General features: G+C 52.7%; 1 protein-coding gene across 1 annotated transcript; it reads right to left on the bottom strand.

The window, feature by feature from the left end:
- Window positions 1–13,143: 13,143 nt before the first annotated feature.
- Jrk (Jrk helix-turn-helix protein) lies at window positions 13,144–18,956 on the bottom strand. Its single transcript, XM_005354509.3, has 2 exons — window positions 18,598–18,956; window positions 13,144–17,175 (listed from the first exon to the last, which is right to left on the bottom strand). Exon 2 carries the CDS (start codon window positions 16,758–16,760, stop codon window positions 15,108–15,110), a length of 1,653 nt encoding a protein of 550 aa, XP_005354566.1. The 5' UTR covers window positions 16,761–17,175; window positions 18,598–18,956; the 3' UTR covers window positions 13,144–15,107.
- Between the last annotated feature and the right edge of the window lie 4,250 nt (window positions 18,957–23,206).

Below are 23,206 nucleotides of genomic sequence, written 5' to 3'. Positions count from 1 at the left end.
GGGCTTTGAAACAGGTGGGCCATGACAGCCAGCTCCCGGTGGGTGACCTGTGCAGCTGCAGACATCTGGAAGCCCAGTGTGTCTCTCCACTTCCCGTGATTTCCTAGCCAGGCAAGTGTGTCTCTACTACTAATAGGTATCACAGGCACCAGGCATGGTACTTGATCCTTGGACTCACAGGGAAGTCGGCCTTGGGGTCTGCCCCAAACTGGCCGGTTGAGAAGTCGGCCACCCTACCTAGCTGAGGGAGGAGCCCACTGTTGTGTGGACTTTCTAGAAAGCGGGTAGATACTGCAGGGGTCAGATAGCCATCACAACAACTTCTCAGCTGGGACCTTCGTTGACGGTGTGGACACAGTTGCCACCACATCCCAGTCACTTCCTCACCATCATTGTCCCCGCCGGTACCATATCTCCGAGCACTACTCCATCAGCCCATGACCACCAGCAGGACCCCACTGGGACCCCCACACTGACATTTCCGGTTCCACCAGCACCTTGACCTCCATACTGCCAACCCCAACAATATCATCACTGTCACCGACCATCGCTCCCACTGCCGGTGTCTGCATTGCCACTGTCACCCACCACCCTTTTTGCGTCATGACCCTCCATTCCCGGAGGCTTCCCCACTGTCAGCATTTCAGAGTCAGAGTGAAGTGTGTGTTTTTGCTTGTGTCCTTGGGGAGACTTTATTCTGACTCCCTAGTTGGTGAGAAAGATGGAATCTCAATCCTGGCACATGACACCTTGGAAAGTGAGGCAGGTTGGGCTCTCTGTCCAAAAGGGCCCATCTCCTCCCTCCAAACACAGAGAGGGCATCAGTGGGGTGCAAGATCCCAGATGGTCTCAGCTAGTCCAGTAGTCAGAAGGAAACCCTGTCCCTGTCTCTGGAGGACATCACTTGGCATTAAGTTAGATAAAACCCTGCTCCACCCCCAGAGCTGGGCAGAGAACAGTTCTACGCTGTTCGAAACAGTAGTTTTGAAAGGCCTCCAACCTTGCCCTTAAAGGCGCACGGCTACTGATGCAATTTTGTTGATGACCTGAGAAGACATTCCAGGAACTAAAGGTATGCTCTTGCTAAGAACATCTGAGCTCAGGGCCTGATGGATTTTGAGGCTTTTCTCAAGTACCATTCTGTGTTCTTCTGTCCAGCTTCAGTCCTCACCTGTGATGTAGCGCAGTGACCAATAAAAGCCTGTAGCCCTGTGGTGATTGGCCACCGTGGCAGTGGGTGCCAAGAAGGGAAGGGAGGACGGGCACATGAAGCACCCTCTTCCTTGTGTCACCTCAGCTGTTACAGAACTTAGGACCTCAGTGCCAGAGGGCATGTTCAGCAAGTACGGGTAGCCCTGTGTCATCCTCCTGAGTGGGTGTAGATGTCACTGTAGCTCCCTGCATCTCTCAGAAGCTGTAGTACAGTGACCTCTGTGGCCAGCAGAACGTGCAAGGCCACCTGACCTGACCTAGTGTTGTCCTAGTCTCTTGGCTGGGCCCGACTTCCAGGATGGTGCGGGAGCAGGGATGCCAGGTCAGTGGGTGGGCACAGCAGCTCAGCCTCATGAAACCCACATTGTCAAGCCTCCAAGGATGAAGCCTTTTTGTCTCCTTGTTTCTAATTAAAAAGAATTAGTCAGTGGAGTGACACGTTTACGAGGAGAGCCAAGTGACACTGCTGCCCCGGTTTATTAATAAAACGGGAGGGGGAGCAGATTCCCACGCTGCAGGAGCCTGGCGTGGCTCATTCTCACAGCACAACGGCATGGAAGCCCAAGCTGCTTCCCAAGTTAACCAGTCCCTCCTTAGGTTTCTCTCCTACCTCCCTCCTCTTCCTCCTTCCCTCCCAGCCTCCTTGTCTACCTTTCACGGACTGGGAGAAAAAAAAAGAAATTTGTGTGGGTGGGCTCCCCGCAGGGCCCTCCACATTTCTGCCATGCCAGGGAGCCTAAAGAGAAGAGGACCACGGAGGTGGGGAGTGTGGTCAGAACCGGCCCCAGGCCCCAGGAATTGACACTCAGCCAGGGAACATCCATCACACAGGAGGGCTTACTGCCACCCCAAGGCAGGGTCTCAACTTTGGGCTGGGCCTGTTACAGCTCCTTTTCTGGCCTCACTTCCTCACTGGGCAGTGGGAGTGCTAAGCTATAGCACTCGGTCACCCATCATCTGTTCAGGTGAAGTCTGAGGACACTTGGGACAGGCAGAGCCTGAGGAGGAAAACTGCAGCAGCCAGGGACACATAGGCCCTCCATCTTGGGCAGAAGTGGAGAGACCAGGCCATACCATAGCCCCCATCAGAGACAACTCTGACCACACCCAAACCAGTTTCTCCTGCCAGCTCATACATGGTACCGGAGCTAGGAGAAGCAGACAACTGAGATGGTCCTGGGAAATGCCCCACTCCATTGGGGACGCCTGGGCCAGAGACTATCCACCCTCACGGGCAATTCGTGCCCATTAAACATGTTATTACAAAACAAAATGTCACCATAACCAAACTGATATTGATGCTAACCCCACCCCATCTGTATCATGCCAAACCCATCACCTGTGACATTTACATTCTATTGCTGTCATTATCCCCACGACTATCACCAGCACCACCATGACCATTGTCAATATCATCACCACTACTACCTTCGACATCACCATTACCACTGACACCCTGATTACCACCATGATCATCTACTTCCACCACCATCCTCATCACCAACACCCTGATTACTACCATGACCATCTTCCTCCACCACCATCCTCATCACCAACACCCTGATTACCACTATGACCATCTTCCTCCACCACCATCCTCATCACCAACACCCTGATTACCACCATGACCATCTTCCTCCACCACCCTCATCACCAACACCTTGGTTACCACCATGACCATTGCCATCATCGTCACCATCAGTAGCATCACCACTATCACTGATTATGACATCTGCCATCATCACATCAACACTGTCACCATTACCACCACTGTAATTATCACCAGCTTCACCACCATTATCATCAGCATTGCCACCATCACCAAACTTGTTATCTCCATGCCCACTATCTTCAGTTACCACCCTGACCCTTACAGCCACCATCATCCCTGCTGCCATCTTCCTCAGCACTGCCATCACTGTTGTCACTATCAGGACCATCATCCTCAACTCCCTCAACAACACTGACCCAATTGTCACCATTACCACCATTGTCCCCTATTACTTTCATCACCACTAATGGTGCCTTTACAATGTCATAATTGTCTAGGTCATCCTCGCCACATAGTCACCTTTCCCACTACCATCTTCATTAATGCCAGCCTGCTGCCATCATAGACATTTTTTATTACCATAGCTACATAGTTAATCTCATTACCTCATCTGTCTAGTGTCAACTCTACCTTCAAAATAGCCATTCCCCATCCACCCGTCTCCTCTACCCTGACTTTCTGTCCAGTCAGCCCTCACACAGTCTCGGCCCCTCCCTCCCTCCCCCATGGAACCCAGGACAGTTAGGGCAACACTCAGACCCCACTAGGCTCAGTATGTGTGGAACTCTGGGATACAGCTCTAAGGTGGCTTCCAGAGTATGCATAGAACTTAGCCCAGAAGGTGGGGCTGTGCACTGCTGGGTTTTAGGGACTGGGCCTACACAGTTAATGAGACTAGGCAAGCAGCAGGTGTCACCAAAGGAGGACACCCAAATGAGCCTGGACAACCTGACCATGGTACTCCCCCTGAGTAGGTGGGGATGCCAGAAAAGAGACAGCTCTGGGAACAAGATAGAGGGACCTCAGAGGCCATACCTCACTCCAGCTGTGCTGGTGACTTGTTTATCTAAGGTCCTCCCTCTGAGTTACAGTTTTGATTCAGCTGGTGTCTGTCAGTGACTTCCCTCTGTGCCAGCATATTGGGGAAGCCCAGAAGTGACTCATCATATCTCTGTCCACAGGTGACTCTTCCCCTAGTCAGGAAATGCTGAGAGCCACAGAAGCCTAGGAAAGGGGAGTGGCAGTTGCCCTGAGATGGGCACCAGAGAAAGCTAGCAGTCAGGAACCAGCCGAATACTTCAGGGTGAGGAAGTGGGGGGCTGAGTATGTGCCCTCAGTGGGTCCCCCAGACTGGGCCTCCTCCAATCCAGCCAGACCAGCCTCAGTACTGCCCTGATGTCCTAGACCAGCACCGGCACCCAGAAACACAGAGACCTTGAACTGGACCACTGCATGGACTCTGCGCCCTTCTTCGGGCTGCAATCCAGATGGCATCATACACCTCTCCCCAGCCCTCTGAACCACTCTCTGAGTCCCCCCTTGGTGAGCTTCACCTTTAGGCCCAGTTGAAAGAGCTGGTGGGTCTCAGACCTGAATTATGTTGCCCAAGTGCCCAGAGACGGCTGGAGCCTTAGTCTGTTGCTTGTTGGCTTGCTCTGCTCGTGGTGAGGAGAAGGGTTAAGGATGAGGGAGCAAGGTGGAGTCAGAGGACAGATAGGAAATCGCTGTGCCTTTTAGGACCCAGTCCCCAAAGGACACTTTCCACCTGTCTATTCCTTAGCCAGGCCGTGCTCATGCAGCAGGGGGGAGATGGGCTTCTTTCTTTTCTCCAGTGGGAGAATGTCTAAAAATCCAGATGCTCTGAGATCAACACAAGCAGCATCCACGGGAGGTGTGAAGAGTGCCCTGCCCCCAATCTCTTCTCGGCAGTGTGTGTGTGTGTGTGTGTGTGTATGTGTGTGTGTGTGTGCTCAGAATCAAACTGAGCTCCCTAAATGTGAGACAAATGCTGACCCACAGACCCACACTTCATTCTTCACAGGGAAAAAGGGGGGGGGGACAGCTGGGGAGTGTCACCACTGTGATCTGGCTTCTGGCCCGGGTGCTAATAGTAGGGCTATTGTGTTAACAGTAGTGGCCTGGCACTGTCCCCTCCCTCATGTGCCTGGTCAGAAGCAAAAGGACTTCTGCAAACTGAGATATACCCTGGAGGCGAATACGTGCTTGAGCCTAGGGAGAGGAGCAGAGGGGGGAGGCAGATTGTCCCGTGCAGCCTCTTTAAAAGGCATAGACTAGCACATTGCCACCAGGCCGCAGTCAGAGAGACGGAGAAAAGACAGGAAGCCACAAAACCAGCTGTTCCAGTGTGGAGTGGGTGCTCAGGCCACAGGGCCTCTATGTGCCGATTCCAGCAGGTTCCATGAAATCAGCCATTAAACCCCGCCTCCTCACTGTGAACCCCTACTCTCTCAGTTGGGACAGGACAGGCTGGACTGGTCAGCCTTGGTCAGGCTCAGCAAGGTGTATTGGGAGGAATCCAGAGAGAAGTCTCTGGAGGGAGAGGTGGACTGTCTGTAGGCTCCCAGGGCCCGGGAAGGACTGCACAGTAGGCAGGGAGGACTTGGTTTTGCCTCTGCCACATATAAATGCATGTACTGTAATGCAGCAGTCAGTTGTGTGTGCTCACATGTCATAGGAAACATCAGCCTCAAAGCTGGGCTTAGATACTCCCTCGGATCCCCCCCTCCTCCCCCGACCTTACCAGTGTGCCTACCTCCTGGTAGAACTCGCTCAAGAGCCAGGGCCCCTTTTCAGCACCTTGGACAGAGTAACAGCTCTGGCCATCCAAGGAAGAAATGGGTCCTGTCTGCCTCTCCCTATATCCTATATTTGGAGAAAGTCGGGGCACTGGCTGCTTTCTGGTCAGTGAACAAGAACCAGGTGGCAGAGATCATGCCAGCAGTCATTTCTGGGCTGTCTGAAGACAGCTCCTCTCTCTATCCTGGGGGCCCTAGAGACAATGCTTCACAGAAGCCCAAATAAAAGCGAGAACAGGGCCACCTCCACTCCCTGCTACCATGGAGTTTTCATCTGAAGGCATGGAAGACAGTGGAATCCGTGGAGCTTGCTAGGCATTCCATTGGTGGATCTGCCAGCGTAGCCTTCCTCCCACAACTGTGGCCCCGCTGCCTGGTTCCACTCGGCATAGCCCAGGGCCCATTTACCCTCAATGTGGGGAGACCCCATCACCCTGTCTGGGGACAGTGGAAGCATGAGAAGTCTGGAACTCACTGGCCAGAACAGCAATAGTCCTGGGTATATGAAGGCTCTTCCTCCTCATCTCCCTTGTCCCCAGAAACCACCCAAGATCAAGACCACTGAGTACCAATTCTACAGCTGTGACTGTGCAGAGGAGGCTCCAGAGGTCCCCAGCATTCTTGGATTTTGTCTCTGTCCCATCTGATCATGGCACTACCCTCTTCAGGAAGCTTGCCCTTTGCCTCCAAGGTCTCCTGGCCTTTTCTCCCCCTAACTCCTGTGGCCCACTTTGAAGGTCTCCAACTCGCCTCTATAGATGCTGTCACAGCTTCTGGGCTCAGGTAGGTAGGGACCATGTCCAGTGAAGCACAGAGCCCCTGAAGGGTCACCTCCAGCAGAGCTCTCTGAAGTTAACTCCCAGGACCACCATGAGTCCTATCCCTCCTCATCATGCCTCGGGACCACCCTCTTGATCCCTGAAGCAGGTCACTTCCACCTGATGAAGTCAAAGCTCAGCATCTCATTTGTTGGGTGCTGACGACAGAGCCCAGAGTGGAGAGAACCTTGGCTCAGGTCTCTGGATGTACTGTAGACCCAGAGGAAGGCTGGAGCCCAAGGTCTGAGTGTGGGGGAGCCCAGCTATGGCATTCAAACTCTCCACCCCAGCAGTGAGTCAGCCCCACAGTCACCGACCACCCCCAGGACACTGTCACCAGGGGGACCTGGCATCTTAGTGTGAAGCTCTGGTGGGTGCTAGCAGAGGAGTGTGGCCAAGGACAGCAGTGAGTCACCTGTGGGGGAGAGGCAGAGGAAGAGCTGTGGGCTTCTCTAGGGGACTTCCAGATCCCTGGTCTCATGTCTTGTATGATTTGCAGAACGTAAGGATCCAAGTTTTGTATGTACCAAATCAGGGCTTGGCCATAGACCAGGATCAGGCCTAAATATGGGAGCAAAATGAGGCTTCAGCCTATGACCAGGGGCAGCGCTCAGTGTGTGACCAGAATGAGGGCTCGGTGCGTATTTTAGGTTCTTTTTTCCAATGCTGTGGTAAAATTCCCCGGGAAAGGGATTGTTCTCACTTAGAGTTCATGGTACACAGCTCATCATGGTAGGGAAGTCACGTGGTCAGGAGTTTGTAGCAGCTGGTGACGTTATGTCCACAGAAGAGATTGATGAATACATCCTGCTGCCCAGGTCCCCTTCCTCACTTACAGTCTGAGATCCCAGGCACGGAATGCTGACACTCACTGTGAGTGGCTCTTTCCCCTCCCCTCGCTGACACTCACCGTGGGTGGGTCTTTCACCTCCTCACTTAAGGTAATGAAGAGAATTCCCCACAGACATTTCCACAGGCCCATGTTCCAGGTGACTGTAGATTCTGTGGCCAGGATCAGGGTTCATTACGTGACTGAGGTCAGGATCAGGGCTCAGTGCTTCTGGGGCTCAGTGTTTCTAAAGGCAGAGTGCTGTCTGGTGCCAGTCTTGTTTTGACCCTTCATTATCAGGTTGCCTCCCCAAGTCCTGCCTCTCACCTTGATTGATATCAGGGCCTCAGGGCAGTGGGCACTGTGCGAGATCCAGCCAGAACAGCAAAGTGTTCTTGTCTGTGAGGAGTGAGGGTGCAGAGGTATCCATAGTATCTTCACATTGTGTTTGTTCCCAGGCTGGAGGACTGCCCTTAGCGTACTGCTGAAGGAGTAATAACCTCTGGCCCCTACTGCAGACAATTAATCCGGACTCTAGTATCCATGACAACACAGTGACTGTGCTACTCCCTGGTCCCCTGTCTACCAGGGCTGGCCTGCACGCGCCTCACTCTACCCAGCTCCACCTATAACACACCACATGGCAGTGTGGATGCATCCTTGCAACCTGGGGCCCTGCAGGAGGCCCTGGAGCCCTGGCTCTGGTGTTGAATAAACTGGGAGATTAAGGCTGAACCAGATCTCAGAGAGGACACAGACAGGAAGGCTCCAAAGGAATGGGCCAGGGAGGGGATGAGAGCAGAACGAAGAAATGGAGGGCGACTCTAGTCTCTCGTCTACCTTTCTTGTTCACGCTCTTCATTCCTCTCTCCTTCTCTCCTCTCTTCCTTCTCTCTCATCCCTCTCTACCCTCTAAATTCCTCCATCTCTCTCCTTGCCATCTTCCATCTCCTGCTTCTTCCCTGGCTCTCTTCCTCCCTGCCACTCTTTCTGCTATGGCTCCTCCCAGGTGCACTGGCTGGGGCTGTGCTGTGCTGTGCTGTGGTGGTGCTGATGCAGGCACTTATCCAGCATCACTGGGTGACTCACCTCTCGGGTACCTAGGCATCCTCTGCAGCAGAAAGAGGCCTTTGTGTTTAGAACCTGGGCGTCACATGGCACAGAGATCCGGAGAGTGAGCAGCACTGGGATAGAGCTAGGACAAGTTGTCCACAGCTTTGTTTATCAGGGCATTGTGGGACCCTGGCACTGAGGGACTCCTGAGTGTTCTTGGGGGTCTCTTGGCAAGAGCAGCCCCTTCCCCAGAGCCTTTGGGGAAGTTTTTTTCTACACTGACCTTGGTATACCCAGGAACACAGCAGGAAGGAGGTCTCTCAGGTACCAACATTCCCAGCTCCCCCTTTCTGCCATACTCCCCACTTGCCCTGGAACATTTACAGCAAACCCATGTACAACATTACTTTACTTGTGAATGTTTGCTGTCTCCGGCAGAACAAACCTGAGGAAACCTGAAGGAACTCTGGCCAGCTTGAGCATTGCAAGCGTGGCTCTGGCAAGCCTTGCCCTTCTCCCCATTCCCTCTGCCTTGCTAAAACCATTCCATTCCTTTCCTAGCGCTAGTCACCAAGGTCTAGTCCCTATTTGGACACTTCTTCCTCCTGAGGCTGACCACCAAGGTTCAGCCCTTGAAGTATTGAAGTCCAGCAATCAGAAACTCCCTTTGGCTCACCCAATTAACACGCTCCATTAAAACTCAAACACCCCATCCTAACACAAAGTGTCCCCTTGCACCTTTATAAACCTCCGTTTTACTATGGGTCATGTCTGTCTCCTCTCTATCCAGAGGCAGCCGTTTGTAATTGCCTCCCAACTCCAGGACAAACACCTCTTCCTCTTGCTCCCTTCCCCTTCTCCCTCGCCCTCATCTCTTGTCTTTGTCTCTTATTCCCCGTTCTCTGTCCCTCTGGGGAAAATAAACCTGCTTTATGCTGAGAACTTGGTCTTGGGGTCTTGGGCTGATGATGTTCCCTTCAAAACCCATCACGGACCACTGCTCCAGTATGTCGAGTCCCAAGCCCCCATGCTGAGACCTGACAAACAGAAAGTGTATAGACAGCTGGGTAGATGGAGAAATGATGGATGAGCAGACAGGTGGATGGGTGGGTAGATGGCTGGATGATACGCGGATGTTAGCTGGATGATGTATGAACCAGTGGATGGTGAAGACGCAGATATGAATATACAGATGGATAGATAGTGGATGACGGATGGTTGAGGAATACATGGGTAGATTCATGGATAGACAGGTCAATGAATGAATGGTGGATAAGCAGACAGACAGGTGCATGGATGGATAAATAATGGAATGGAAGATGATTGGATGATACATGGATGGATAGATATAGATGATGGATGAATGACAGATGATGGATCGGAGGTGAAGGTTCATGATGCTTGGATGATGAAAGATAAGCAAGCAGATACATGAATGGATGAGTGAGTGCCTTACGTAGTTGGATGGATGGACAGAACTATAGGTAGATAAGAGAGTGTGTATTGGATTGGGTGGATATATAGGTGATGAACGATTCAGTGAGCAGATGGGTAGATGGGTAGGCTAATGGATGCCTGACATTATATCTGTGAATACCTGGTTCTTACCTGCAACTGATGCCTGCCTTCTCCTGAGCCCATGGCAAATACTCAAGGGGTCAAACCTTTTCCCAAGTAGTCTTCTGACTCGGCACCCAGGCTATAGTGAATATTTTATGTACGATGATATCACCATGGCCTTAACTTTAGTAGGTACTCCATAAATTCAAGGAAATAGACAAAGCCAATCACCTCTGATGGCGCAACCATTGACAGTCACATGCACAACCCATCTTTGCTTATGGCATGACTTTGGTTCAGTGTTCCTTCTCCTTGGCTCTATTTCTTGATGTCCCTTTCCTGACCTTCTTTGATGGCTTTTCAAAAACAAGCCTTACCAAGGAGCACAGCTATAGGGAGACAGGAAGTGAGGAGCAGCAGCACGGGCAGGTGTTTCTTCTCTCCCTGCCTTTGTGATTGCTCAGGCATTGGTTCCAACTCCCATGAGTGACTCTGTCTCCTCTTTCATCTCTGCAGGCTTCTTGATGTAGGGCTCCTGACTATCCTAGCCTGTCTCCTGAAGCTTTCCACACCTATCCCAGACTCCAGGGTGAACACCTCCTCTTTGGATCTGGCTGGTTAAGCCACCATTAGGTACCATTTCAGCCATCACTGCATTCACAGATGTGTGGCCATCACTACACATTTCCAAAACAGAACTTCTGGCCTCGTTAAACAGCAGCCTCGGGGATCACGCCTCTCTGAGATGCCTCATAGATAGGGACCCAAACAATTTCCTGAATTGTTTCACCAAGCAGACCCTTCACGATCCAATATGCAAATGGCCCACAGCCTTATGGTGGCAACATCAGCACCAGCCCTAGCCAGGCTTGTAGGGGATGGAGTAAGGGAGCCTCAGAAGATGTCTGGTAGATGTGGATGCTCTCCACATTGAGGTCATTGAGAGAGGAGGTAATAGATGACACTGGAGGCCTGCAGAGGTTGGCACAGGGTTAGATACTGGGCATTGTGACAGACATAGCTATCTTTTATAAAGCTTTTAAAGGACTCACAATGCCATTCTGATCCCATTTATCAAGTAAGAAGCCAGGCCTGTCAGCCCACATGCCACTTAATGTCATCAAATAAAGTCCAATTATTAGAAATGTCTCAGAAGTCCTTGACCAGAACGGCAGCTGAGGGCTCGACTTTCCCACCATGAGAGAAGCTACTGAGCAGAGTGTGACCTTGTGGCTGGGTGGCATAGCAGCCATGCTACAGTGTGGAGTCTAACACAGAGGGGCAGAGTATATGGAGACAAACAAGCACCCAAGAGCTGCAGACACCTTCAGTCAGGAGTGCTTTCTAAAGGCCCACCAGCACGGGAGTTCCCAGGTAGGGGGACAGGTAGGCAGCTGGCTGCAGAATGCCCAAGGTTCCAGGGAGTCTCCTGCATGCTCAAGTTTGCTTGTGTAATTACTATTAAAACGGAGATGGCTGCTTGGGGAGTTTGTGCCGTCTTCAGCAAGCATAAACCTGCCTAGCCTTACAGAACTGGGGAGGAGGTGGGGTAGTCCTGTTGGGACAATGAGTCAGAGGCTATCAATGGATCCATCCAAATAATCTCTTGGCACAAATGTGCACATGGCCTTGTGGCTGGGATGTTTACAGAAGTGAACAAGGACAAGTCTCTACCCTACCACCAGAGGGCATAAATTTTCTGACTTCACGTCTGTGCAAAGATTGTGTGCAGAGGGGGCCCCCTAGCGTCTGTTCTTCTACTCCACACCTCTTCTCTGCCCATTTGGGGTACCCATGGGGCTGGTCTGATGTTCCCCCAACCTTCCCAGAATCCTTCTGCAGGAGGATACAGCCTAGAAGCTCCAAGGTTCACTGTGGCCTGCTTTCTAGAACGCCCAGACTACAGGGCACATGCCTGTCCCCAGTGGTAGGACAGAGAGCCAATTCAGCACTCTGGGCAGCTGCCAGCCCTGACTCAAGAGATCACAAGGAACACAGACATGAAGGCTGTAATGGCTGAGGAGTACACAGTGAATTTACTATCACTAGAGAAGGCAGGTGAGGACACAGTTTTGTTGGATGATGCTTCTGGTGAGCTCCACAGAAGGCCTTTTATTCATGAACACAACTTTTGTCTTTTCTACCTCCTGTCCTTCGTGAGCGGTAGACAAAGCTCTCCATCTCTCAGGGGCAGTTCCCTTCATCTGGGCAAGTTCCTCCACAGGCTGGTGCTGGGCTCGGGATGCCGAGGCCTGATGGTGAAGGCTGAAGCTGTGATCTCAGGGATGCAAGGGCATGAGACAGCCAGGGTGTTGGATAGGGGACTGGGCACTTAGTGGGACGATAACCCTGGCCTAGGCTCCCTATAGAGGGATCTCTATCAGCCCCACCCAGAGGGTTCAGCATCTATAAGGACCCTCAGGACCCTGGCATAGCCTCCCCATCATACAAGAGCCCCTATAGCTTTCCAGCCCGAGGATGCTCCCCCTAAAGGGCATTGCACCCTGGCTTATCTCCCTCCCCCAAGCTTAAGCCTCTCTGCTATTAAACACAGGGGGGGGTAGAGCTGAGGGTTGCATCTTTGGAACCACAAACAAAACAATCCTAAAATAATTCCTCAAATTCAGTCAGGCTGCAGCTGATCTTGTCACTTAACAGGGATCCCTGGACTCCCTACTTAAAAACCTGTTGTCCCATGATCAAGGATGCCATGACACTCGCTGGGAATGCAAGGAGTGCTCTGGTGACGGGGCTGGTGGCAGGCAGGGACAGGCAGGCAAAGGGCCACCATGTAAAGAAGCTGGAGCCAGTACAAGGGCAGTCCCCTCCACAGCCCCAGCCCCACTCTCTCCCCCATACATTGCAGCTACTGTCTCACTAAGTTCAGAGGTCCTCTCGCTGAAGGCCAGCCTCACAAGAGGCTGATCCCAGCTCCAACTCCCTTAGATTTGGACCCTCCCTCAGGGTCCTCTTCCGGCTAACCTCAGATCCAACCTTAACGAAGGAGGTGATAGCAGTTACCACAGCCCCACAGCCCCATGCAGGATCCTCTCCCAGACCTCACCCAGCTTCTGAGATCACGCGGTATTTAGGTCCGGTGCAGCTGGTCATGAAGGGCCTGAGCGGCTTCCCAATAGACTCTGGCTTCCACCAGGGCAGGGCAGTCGCTTCCTCTTCTAGCCACTCACCCAGTTAACCCACCAACTTGCCCACCCATTGTCCTCCACCCACAGGACAAAGGCTGTGACTTCCGTCTTGCTGTGGATGCACTTCTGTGGAGACAACATGCAGGGCTGGCTAAGAGGATGCTTCTGCTCCTCCACCGAGGAGCAGGTACTGATGCGGGGAGGGGGGGGAACTGTAATAATATGGGCTCAGGGACAATGTGCTCCAATCAGATGCTACAGAACGTTCTTCCCTGGACACCTGCAAAGGGCCATGTAGGGCTCAGGGTACCCATCCCCTTGAAGAAGAAACTGCACTTTGGAAATAACATCTGCCTCTTGTTGGGCAAGGAAGCACTATGAGCATCAACCCCTTGTGCCTATCTAGAGGAAATGAAGGGGCAGTCCTACTCTGATCCTGCTAAGAACACAGGTTTACCATCATTCCAGTCCCCTGGAAGCAGAGGGCCAGAGCTGACACTGACCTCCGAGAGGTGATGTGGAGGGAGGAGAGCCTCTGCTGGTGGGAAAGGAGCAGTCAGGGAACTGGAACGCTGCAGTGCCAAAGATCTGTCCATCAATGGAACATCTGGCTTCTGCTAGGAAGCAGGGAAGAGCCAAGCACAGGTGCACGTGCCTATGATGCCAGCTCACAGGAGACAAGCAGGGCTGCCAGCTCTAAGCCAACTTGGGTATCTGAGAGGCATAGGGGGAAGTAGACAGTATATAGGGGACCAGAGCTCAGGGCTTTTTGAGGGTCTCAGTGGAAACTGGGCAAAGGGAAAGGGAATGAGGTCCTGCCAGGTCTACCTTTACATCTGGCACAATGGGTCTACCATCTCAGAGTGCTTGGGGGAAAAGGTTCTGAGGTTAACATACTGGACTGCTTAGGCTTCTAAGAGGCTAGCCCCAAGGGGAAGTGCCTTAGGCATGCTCAGAGTATACAGAAATGCATGCTCTCGGGATACTGACACCCCTTCCCAAGTCTGCACCTAGACACCTCTAGCACAAGCCTCAAGGAAGGCCTTCATCTTGGTTCTCTGAAGACAAAGGGGCTTGCCCACTTTAGTTGTTCTGGAAGGTGCCCTGGGAACAGGTATCACAAATCTAGGTGGCAGGCCCAGTAGCAGGTCCTCAAGGTCAGCCAGCACTGGTCCTGGAATGTGGTCTGATGGGCACAAACCTCAGGGTCCCAGGAGTTCGCCCAGCCCCGCCCCATCCACCCAGGGTAGGACTTTCCCCTCCACATCCATCACCTGACCTGCAGCGGCTCTAGCAGCCTCAACAGTAACACAACAGAAACCACAGAGCGATGGGCACACAGATGTCACCCAGACACACAGAAAAAGTGGTGTGACAGAGCAGTGGTTCCTGTCAACAGGGACTGAAGAATCACAACAAAGACTTCTAAAAACAACATGGTTATAATGTTCACACATGCAGGTAAAGACATTCAGCCACAGCTAGAGCTGTCTGCAACAGCCATCCTCAGTGTTTGAACAGACACAGAAACACAAACCAACGTTCCCCAAGCCCCTAGTTTTAGCGATGCTAAAACTAGTAAGCAGTGTCTCCATGGAACCTGGCCCTAGAGAAAGGCCTGCTGCTGACAGGGACACTGGAGTCTCACCACTGAGTTTGTCTGTCCATGGCTGAGGTGGGTTCAGACTAAGAGGGTGGCATGGTGCCGACGCTACTAGTGGGGGACGTAAGCACTGAGGTTAGGAGCTGAGCCAGTGCCCTCAGGACTGGGCTTGGGGTCCACCAGTTGGACCTCAAGTGAGCCTCCTGAGGGCTGGAGGGACACCCCTCAAGGCACTTGAACCTGATAACGTGGCTCAGTCTTCCAACACCAGAGGCAGATCTGGCCCGTTGGATCCAGCTGCAGCTAGAGGCTCCCGAGTGCCGAGGGAGAGGGCACGTCTCCTGCCATTCAAATGACACCCATCTGTGTTAAGAGCTACATTAAAACCACTAGCCAGAACATACAGAACCCTCTGTGTAAACAAGGAGCCATGCTCTCGGCTGAGTATGCTCTCTGACTAGCAGGCTGTGAGTTACAGAGCGGAGCTGCTGAGGGCCAGCAGGGGCAGCCAAGGTTCTTCAGTTGTCACCTGCCGTGGATGAGCAGGGCAAGGAAGAGCGGGCTGTAGCCACACACACACCAGGGTGCTCCTGAAGGGCCTCAAGCTTGATCACGGCCCTGAGTGCCACACGCGGCTGCCTCAGCTGCTGCTGTCTCCTGAACACTGTGTGCAGTGCCTGCAGCTGCCCCAGCTCCTGCACGGTGAAACACGGCTGCTGCTCCGCAAAGCGCACAAGCGCCTCAAATGAGGCGGCTGCCTGCTCCCAGGCTGCCTCGTCATCCTCAACAGCGTCCTTCTCTGCCTGCACAGTGGCCTGGGACGGGGCCTCACCCATGTCCCTCCCCGCCACCCCCTGCTCTTCAGCCCTGCTGTTCTGAAGCCTGGGGCCAGAACAGGAGGGCCCATCTTTGACGAGCTCAAGGATGTGTGCAAAGGCCTTATTGTGAGGCTTGATGCTGCAGCACTCGGCGTCCTCCTCAGAGGAGGAACCGTCAGTGAACGTGACCGTGGGCCACAGCTTCCTCCAGGCCCGCCGGAAGACCTGGCTAGGCACAGCATTCCAGGCACAGGCCACATTGACTATGGCATCGTTCATGCTGTGGCGGGTGGGGAAGCCCTGTAAGGCCACAGGAGGGTTAATAAAGAGCCTCATGAAGGCTCGGCGAATGCCCTGCTCTGTGGGCTGCAGTAAGGAGGTCACACTGGCAGGCAGGAAGATAGTGAAGACATTCTCCGACACGAGCTCGGACTCCTGTGAGTGGGCCCGTGAATGATCCAGCAAGAGAATTGCCTTGCTGTCTTCAGGCAAGCCTATGGTTCTGAAGTGCTCTCTCACTGACGGGACAAAAATATGATGGAACCAGTCTGAGAAAATCTCCTTGTCTACCCAGGCATTACCCTGGGCCTTGTAAGCAATAGGCAGGTGCTGGATGCCTCTAAAGGCTCTGGGGCCACCACCCTTCCCAATGGCCAAGGGCTTGATTCTGTGGGAGCCTGTGGCATTGGCACACATTAAGACAGTCAGTCTGTCCTTGCTCTGTTTGAAGCGGGGCACAGTACCAGCGTCCGGGGTGGAATTCGGCAAGCACCGCCAGACAAGACCGGTTTCATCGGCGCTGTACACCTGCTCAGGGGACAGCCCGTGCTCCGCTGCGAGGCTCCTGAAAAAGCCACAGAACTGCTCAGCAGCTTGGTGGTCGGCCACCTGCTTCTCACTAGAGGCATCTAACTTTTTAATGCCGTGCCTGGCCTTGAAGCGCCAAAGCCACCCTCCGGAGAACACACAGGGCTCTGTCAGCCGCATCTGCTTATAGAAGTCCTTGGCCTTCTCGATGAGCATGGGGCCTGACACGGGGATGCCCTCAGCCCGCTTTACCAGGAACCACTCGTAAAGCACTCGGTCCAGGTGCTCCAGCTTAGGGGTGTGCAGCGTGCGCCGCTGCTCCAGCGCCTGGCGAGAGTCCGAGCTGGCAAAGAACCTGAGTAGCTGGGCCTTGTGGGCTTTGATGTCATACAGAGTGGACATGCCCACGTTATACTCCTGCATCAGGGCCTTCCTGCTCTCACCGCGCTCCAGTCGGGTGCAGATGTCAATCTTTTCCTTCAGGGTCAGCACCACTCGCTTCCGCTTCTCTCCCTTGCCCTTGGTTGCAGCCTGGTTGGAGGCCATGAGGAGGTAGTCCAGGCTGGGCTGGGCCTTTCCTTCCCTACCTATCTTTCTCTCTGGTCCCTGGGCCACAATCTCTTCCTCCTCTTGTCTGCCTTTGCGCAGGACTGATCCTAGGGTCAAGCCACGTTCATTCTTGGCTTTGCTCCCTGCCTACAGCAGTGACATGCCTCAGTTTCCTTTTAGTGAGGCTCCAGCACACTTAGGCCTCACGTTCTAGTATTGTAGTAGGCTACTGTTCTCTTCAGGAGAGGTGACAGGGTTGAGTTACCCTGGACAGCTGGGTGTGGCTGGAGCCTTGGGCCTTCACACAGATGGCAAGAGGTGGCAGTTTTTCCCTTTCAAAGTGTCCAGGTTTCTGAGCTGGGAACACTTCTCACCAGGATTGACAACGCTGTCTTACCATACACTTCAGGAACTGGAAAGCAGAGAAGAAAGAAAAAATGTTACCAAGAACACTCATGATGGGTTTAGTCACTTGAAAGTGTCACTTGGAACATCAGTGCCATCCATTCGGCGTGGGGTTTGCTGTCCAGTCTGTAAACTAGCCCTTCCTTGCAGATCTTAGAGCAAACAGCACCAGCAACCTTCATAAATGTCCAGAAAAGGTAAGAGTCACAATGCATCCCTAATGGCTTTGGCCTCCTTGAACCCCCCCACCCCCCACCCAACCTTATCTGGGCGGCTCCTCCCAATCAAGCATTTGATGAACCAGAAGGCTACAGGGTTACTTCCATGAGCAACACAAAAGCACACCCAAGGCCACAATGCAAGAGACACAAGACATTTACTTAAACGTGCTAGAGTTCCAAAAACCACACGGGGAATGTCGGCTTGTCACCAACCAGCTGTGTAACCCTGTTTCCTCCCTCAAGTCAGCCTCTTGGTCTGCAGATCTTGGTGCTGGTCCCAGAGGGCCTCCCATTCTAGTCATAGTGAGGGTGGTGCATACACCACTGGCACATATGACAGTTGCTGTGTGCAGCTCCCTGTGGAACAGAAGGAAATCAAGGCCACAGTCTACTCTGGGGGTGGGGGTGGGTATTCAGTAACAAACCCAGGGAGCTGAGGAATTCGGCAGCAACCTGAGGGGCAGACAACCTTTCAGGAGGAGCCTCAGCTCCTGATGGTGCTTGCCCTGCATTGGTGCAGAGTGGTTAAGTGGCTGAATCCACCCACTTCAGAAATGAAATTTTGCCAAGCTGAGTGTAGTGGTTCAAACCTGTCATTCGAGCACTTGAGAGGCTGAGGCAGAACTGCTGTGAGTAAAGGGCCAGGCTGGGCTACCCAGTAAGTTCTAGAAGGGAGGAAGGGAAAAGAGGGACAGAGGGAAAATTTGAATCTTGTACTACTCTTAGAACTCCAGAAACGTGGCTGCAGAAATCCGGGAGGCTCCCAACCTTGGGACTTCAAAGGGAGCACTGACAACACAGGGCCACTTGAACAGAGGATTAAAGGATTACTTTCTTGGGGCGGGAGTGTAAGCTCTTAAGAGGAGAGGCAAATATTTTCGAGTCGGTCGTGAGGCATCATAACCGGTGTTAAGAAACAACCTGACATCGGGCTGCAGCCCGGACGACACTGAGAGAAAACCTCAAAAGATGGGCAAGAGAGGAGGGGAGGAATGATCGGCTTGCCCGGTCTGCGTGCCGGTGGAGTGCCTGGGAGCCGAGGGGACCCTATCCCGGGGGAGGACCCCTGAGAAGGGATCGTACAGTCCCGAGCGCGACTCCTCCTGGCGGAGAAACAACGGCGCGCGTCCGGCTCCGGGGCGGGAGCGTAGGTCCGGCCTCCAGTCAGTTCGTGGTGGCGGCGACAGACCAGGCCCAGCCCCACTCACCTGAGGACCCCGAGCCGCCACTACCGGCCGGAAATGCCGGCCACGCAGCTCTCTACTGGTCCGCTCCTCGCGGCCTCCCCCGAGCCACTTCCGGGGACGCTCTAGACCACCGGGAGGCTTCTATCTCAGTGGTGTCTAGCTCGCTACACTGAGGATGAGCAAGGGAACAGCCCCGGCCCGGCAGCTCCCCCGGCCGTAGAACGACGATGGGCAGAGGGAGCCGCGCGTTCATGAGGAGCGGAAGCCCGGGCTGAGCGTCCGGTCCTGGGATCCGTGACAGGGCGAGCACAGACTGGAGGCTAAGTCCAGCGCCTCCTTGTGATGGGAGGTTCCCAAGGCCCTCCCGTAGTCAGTATCCCCTTTCCATTCCTCTTTTGTTTTGTTTTGTTGTTTTTTAAATGCATTTTTATTGATATTTATTGAGCTCTACATTTTTCTCTGCTCCCCTCCCTGCCTCTTCCCTCCCCTCCCCTCTTCAATCCTCCCCCAGGTCCCCATGCTCCCAATTTACTCAGGAGATCTTATCTTTTTCCACTTTCTACTTCCCATGTAGATTACATCTATGTAAGTCTCTCTTAGTGACCGTATTGTTGTCTAAATTCTCTGGGATTGTGGTTTGTAGGCTGGCCTTATTTGCTTTATGTTTAAAAACCACCTATGAGTGAATACATGTGATAATTGTCTTTCTGTGTCTGGGTTACCTCACTCAAAATAATGTTTTTTAGCCCATCCATTCCTGCAAAATTCAAGCCGTCGTTATTTTTTTCTTCTGTGTAGTACTCCATTGTGTAAATGTACCATATTTTCCTTTCCATTCCTTTTTAACAAGAGTTCAAAATGTGCCCATTCAGATGATCTTGATGAGGAAATTTGAAACGTGGTGTAGGCTTTGGGAGACCTTGAGATGAGATGAACCATTTTGCATGTGAATCATATCTGAACCTTTGGGGACTGGAAATGTGTTGTGATAAGCTCTGTGGAGGTCCATGAGGAGCCCAATACCTAATCTCCCCAATCTGTGAACATACATGCCCGCAACTGAGCAGTTGTGACTAAGTAAGAGTCGTTGAAGCGGATAGTTTGTTCTGATTGTGTGGTGAGCCCCGTATAAGCACAATGTTCGTTGCTAAAGGATCAAATGGGAGAAGACCCTGCGATGCAGGCGGTGGAGTGGCAACAGAGGCTGGGCCCTAGGTTTTGAAGATGGAGGAAGGTTACCAACAAAGAAGTGCCAGTGGCTTACAGGAGTTTCAAAAGGCCAGGAAACATGCTCTCTTGGAATACAACTCTGGTGGCACCCTGATCTCAGTACCCTGACCTGCAGACGCATATGAAAACGGAATTGTGTTATTTCAGGCCTCCACACTGGGGTATTTGTGCTGTAGAAAGACAGATTATGGAAACTTGCTTCTCCTTGATTCACACCCTTGCCTGAGTACCCAGGACCCTCTGCCTGCCCTTCCCCACCCTCTTTTGTTGAATCCTTTGCTCTCTCCAGATTCACACCCTCTAGGGATCTCCAGTGTTAGAGTTCTAATACCACGGAAGGATAGGCGGCTCCCAAATCCATGTCTTCTTCCAGAATCTCTTCCCTGATGTCCAGACTTCTGCCTTTTGCCCAGCACCTGGACATGGCTGTCCACATGTACCTCGAATGCAGTGCTTCTGAAGTGGAGATCAGGAGCCTCCTGAACAGCCTGTCTCTCTGCTCTCCCCAACCCCCAGTGTTTCCTGGCAGTTCCATTTTCCCATTCTCTAAGGGTCACTCTGAACTCTCCCTCACATTCAGGGGACCAGTTTTGATTAGCCCTGTCTCCAGAATCCATCCTTTGGATTTCCCCTCTCCCTCCCTCTGCCTGACCTCTAGTCTGTGCCCTGGCCATCTATGGCCTCCTCCTTGGTCCTGTTGTTCTGCCCCCTTCCCTCACTGTCATCTGTTGCTCCTGCACTGGGAGCAGTCCTGAAACCCTGGCTTGGAACAGCCACTGACTTGCAGCACATGACTCTGGGTCATGAATTGCACGATAGAGTTAAATGTGTGTGGAACACAGGAGGAAACTGAGTCTCAGAAGATTCTGGGCATACAGAATGGCTGGAACCCAGGGCCCTAAGAAGCTTTTCTGACAGTTTTTCTGGACTCCCCTGGATTGGCTGGCTCTGTCCCTGTATTTGGCTCTCTGCTGCCACCTTGTGGACCCGAGACCACACACTTCTCTAGTGGTAGGGCTTGGTGTGGAAGTGGGGCTTGGCACACGACTCCAGGACCCTCTCAAGGACTGAGTTCACTCTCGCCGTGGGGAAGAGGTCAGAAAGAGAAGAAGACTGGTATCCCCTTGGGCATGGCACTAAGATGTCCCCTCTACTCCTTCCCACTAATCCACACAATTAAGCCCTTGAGATGACACCTGTTCCACGGCAGCCTCCTCACCAGCCAGACTTACCCTCCCAACTTATCCAAAATGGCCTTGGAAAGGGTCAGTCTTGGCAGATCGCTTATCATGGTCTAGCTTACCTTGGCCATCTCCCAAGTCCCTCGATCATCCATGAAAGACTGTTCCCGCCTCCTGCAAGCCTTTGCCTGGAGGAGGCCTGGACTGCAGGTGCCCGTTACTCAGGTGGAGAAATCACCAACCTCCCCTTCCCCCTTACAAGGTTTCTCAGGCCTCCCTGTCTCACTGACTTGTCTCCAAGGAGGAGTGGGCATGTGAAGAAAAACGGGGAAAGACGGGGACATTTCTAAGAGACTTAAAGCAGAAGGCTAGCTGGTGACAGTTGGGAGCCTGTTTGGGGGACGTTGCAGACAGAGCCATGAATAGTACTGAGGAAAAATCACCTCTGGGTAAGCAGGGACCACGGAGATTAAAGCTAGGACATGTCTCAGGATGCATCAGGGCCTGCAGAGTTTCAGGCCTCCAGCCCACTGTTTGGGGATTACTCTAGGATAGTACCCCCGATATTCATTTTTGTGCCTGTGCTCACTCTCACAACAAACAGTCCTGTACATTTGACCTCTACCCACACTCTTTCACATGGCATGAGTTCCCATACCACCTCATCAACATATCAGACACAGAGCTTGCAAGAAATGATGTTGACTTCCAGGACTCAACACGATGACCTTAGTGGGAGAGGACATGCAGCTTCCTGGAGGCCTGGCTGCCCATGTCATACCCTTGACCTGAGGGGCTGTTTCCAAAGGCCTGTGGTGACATAAACCGAAGTCAGGTACGGTTTTACATTCCACAAGCTGACTAAGAAGCTATCTATGTGCTAGATTACAATTCCACCCAACTGTGATTTGTGTGCAAGCAGGAAACCCTGGGATAGCTCCCTAAGAAGAGGCAGGGGTATGATGGAAAGGCATAGCTTTGAGAATCTACACCCAAAGAACAGAGGCTTCTTTGCTATGTGAACAGGCAGGCTCTCGAGGAAGTATGGGGGGCTGTGGTGGGGAGAGGAGGGAAAGAGAACGAGAAAAACTAGAGACTCGGGTAGTGGAGTTGGCTAAGGATGAGTCACACCAAGGTCACACCCAGACCACATTCACTCCTAGAGTGACTTGGAGGAGGTATGCCCTTTGTGATAGTCTTTTCAGGAAGTGTTTCGCCAGAGAATCCATGCCTACCTCAGGCTACAAGGGTGCCTTCAGGGCATGCTTTAAGCATGAAGGGCAAGGATCAGGGGTTAACCAGTAGCTAAATTCAGAAACAATTGTGTAACTGAGATCAGGCCTCCTCATGAAACCATAATCAGGCTCAGTGTATGAGCAGTGTCAGGGCTCAGTGTGTGTGTAGAGTCAACTACTCAGTCTGTGGCTAGAGTAACAGCACACAGGGTGACCAGGATCCAGGCTCAGTGTGTGGGGTAGGGTCAAGGATCAGCTTGCAACCAGAATCAGGTTCATGGTGTGAGCAGGAGCAGAGCTCACTGTGCACAAGATTAGGAAGAGTGACCAGGATCAGGGCTCAGTGTGTATCGAGGATCAGAGTGTAACCAGGGTCAGGGACAGAGCTCAGAGTGTGGTCGTGATCAGGCTCATATGTGGATATAGCCAGGACTCAGGGTGTGGCCATATTGTCCTGTTTGACTAAGGTCACCAGAATGAGTGTTCAGTGTTGGGCTGCAATCAGAGTTAAGCCTGTGGTGAGAGGTGGGGCTGTAGGAAAATTATAGTCACAGTGGTCAATGTTGGAGATGAGGTGAGACCACCAGGCTACCCTTTACCAGAGCTCCCTCTCTGGACACCACTTGGGGCCCAGTGGTTCTGCAAGGTTCTGGGTGTTGCACAGATCTTGGCCTGTGTCCACTATATCCGTCCAGTGCCCCTGGACTTAGCCAACCAGTACTGCCTCCAGGCATTGATATGCAGGCAAGGAGGCTTGCTTTTAGAGTATTCACGCTATATCAAGCATGATCGACAAACATTTACACACCTGTAAATATTTGGGGAATGACTGTTCCAGTTGGTGCTGGGTGCCGGTGCCTCCAGTGCCAAGACAGATAAGCAAGGTCTCTCCAGGGGCAGCCATCTCGATGGGTGGGAGCAGGGAGACAGCCATACAGGGACACAAACAAACTGTGGGCACTTACAACACTCCCTGGACGGGGA

The sequence above is a fragment of the Microtus ochrogaster genome, chromosome 15 (assembly GCF_000317375.1).
Source record: "Microtus ochrogaster isolate Prairie Vole_2 chromosome 15, MicOch1.0, whole genome shotgun sequence".
NCBI lineage: Eukaryota > Metazoa > Chordata > Mammalia > Rodentia > Cricetidae > Microtus > Microtus ochrogaster.
This window is presented reverse-complemented; position numbering and strand designations above follow the sequence as displayed.

What these genes read in the sequence shown, in the direction of transcription:
- Jrk (XM_005354509.3), bottom strand. Translation starts at nt 16,760, where the DNA reads ATGGCCTCCAACCAGGCTGCAACCAAGGGCAAGGGAGAGAAGCGGAAG.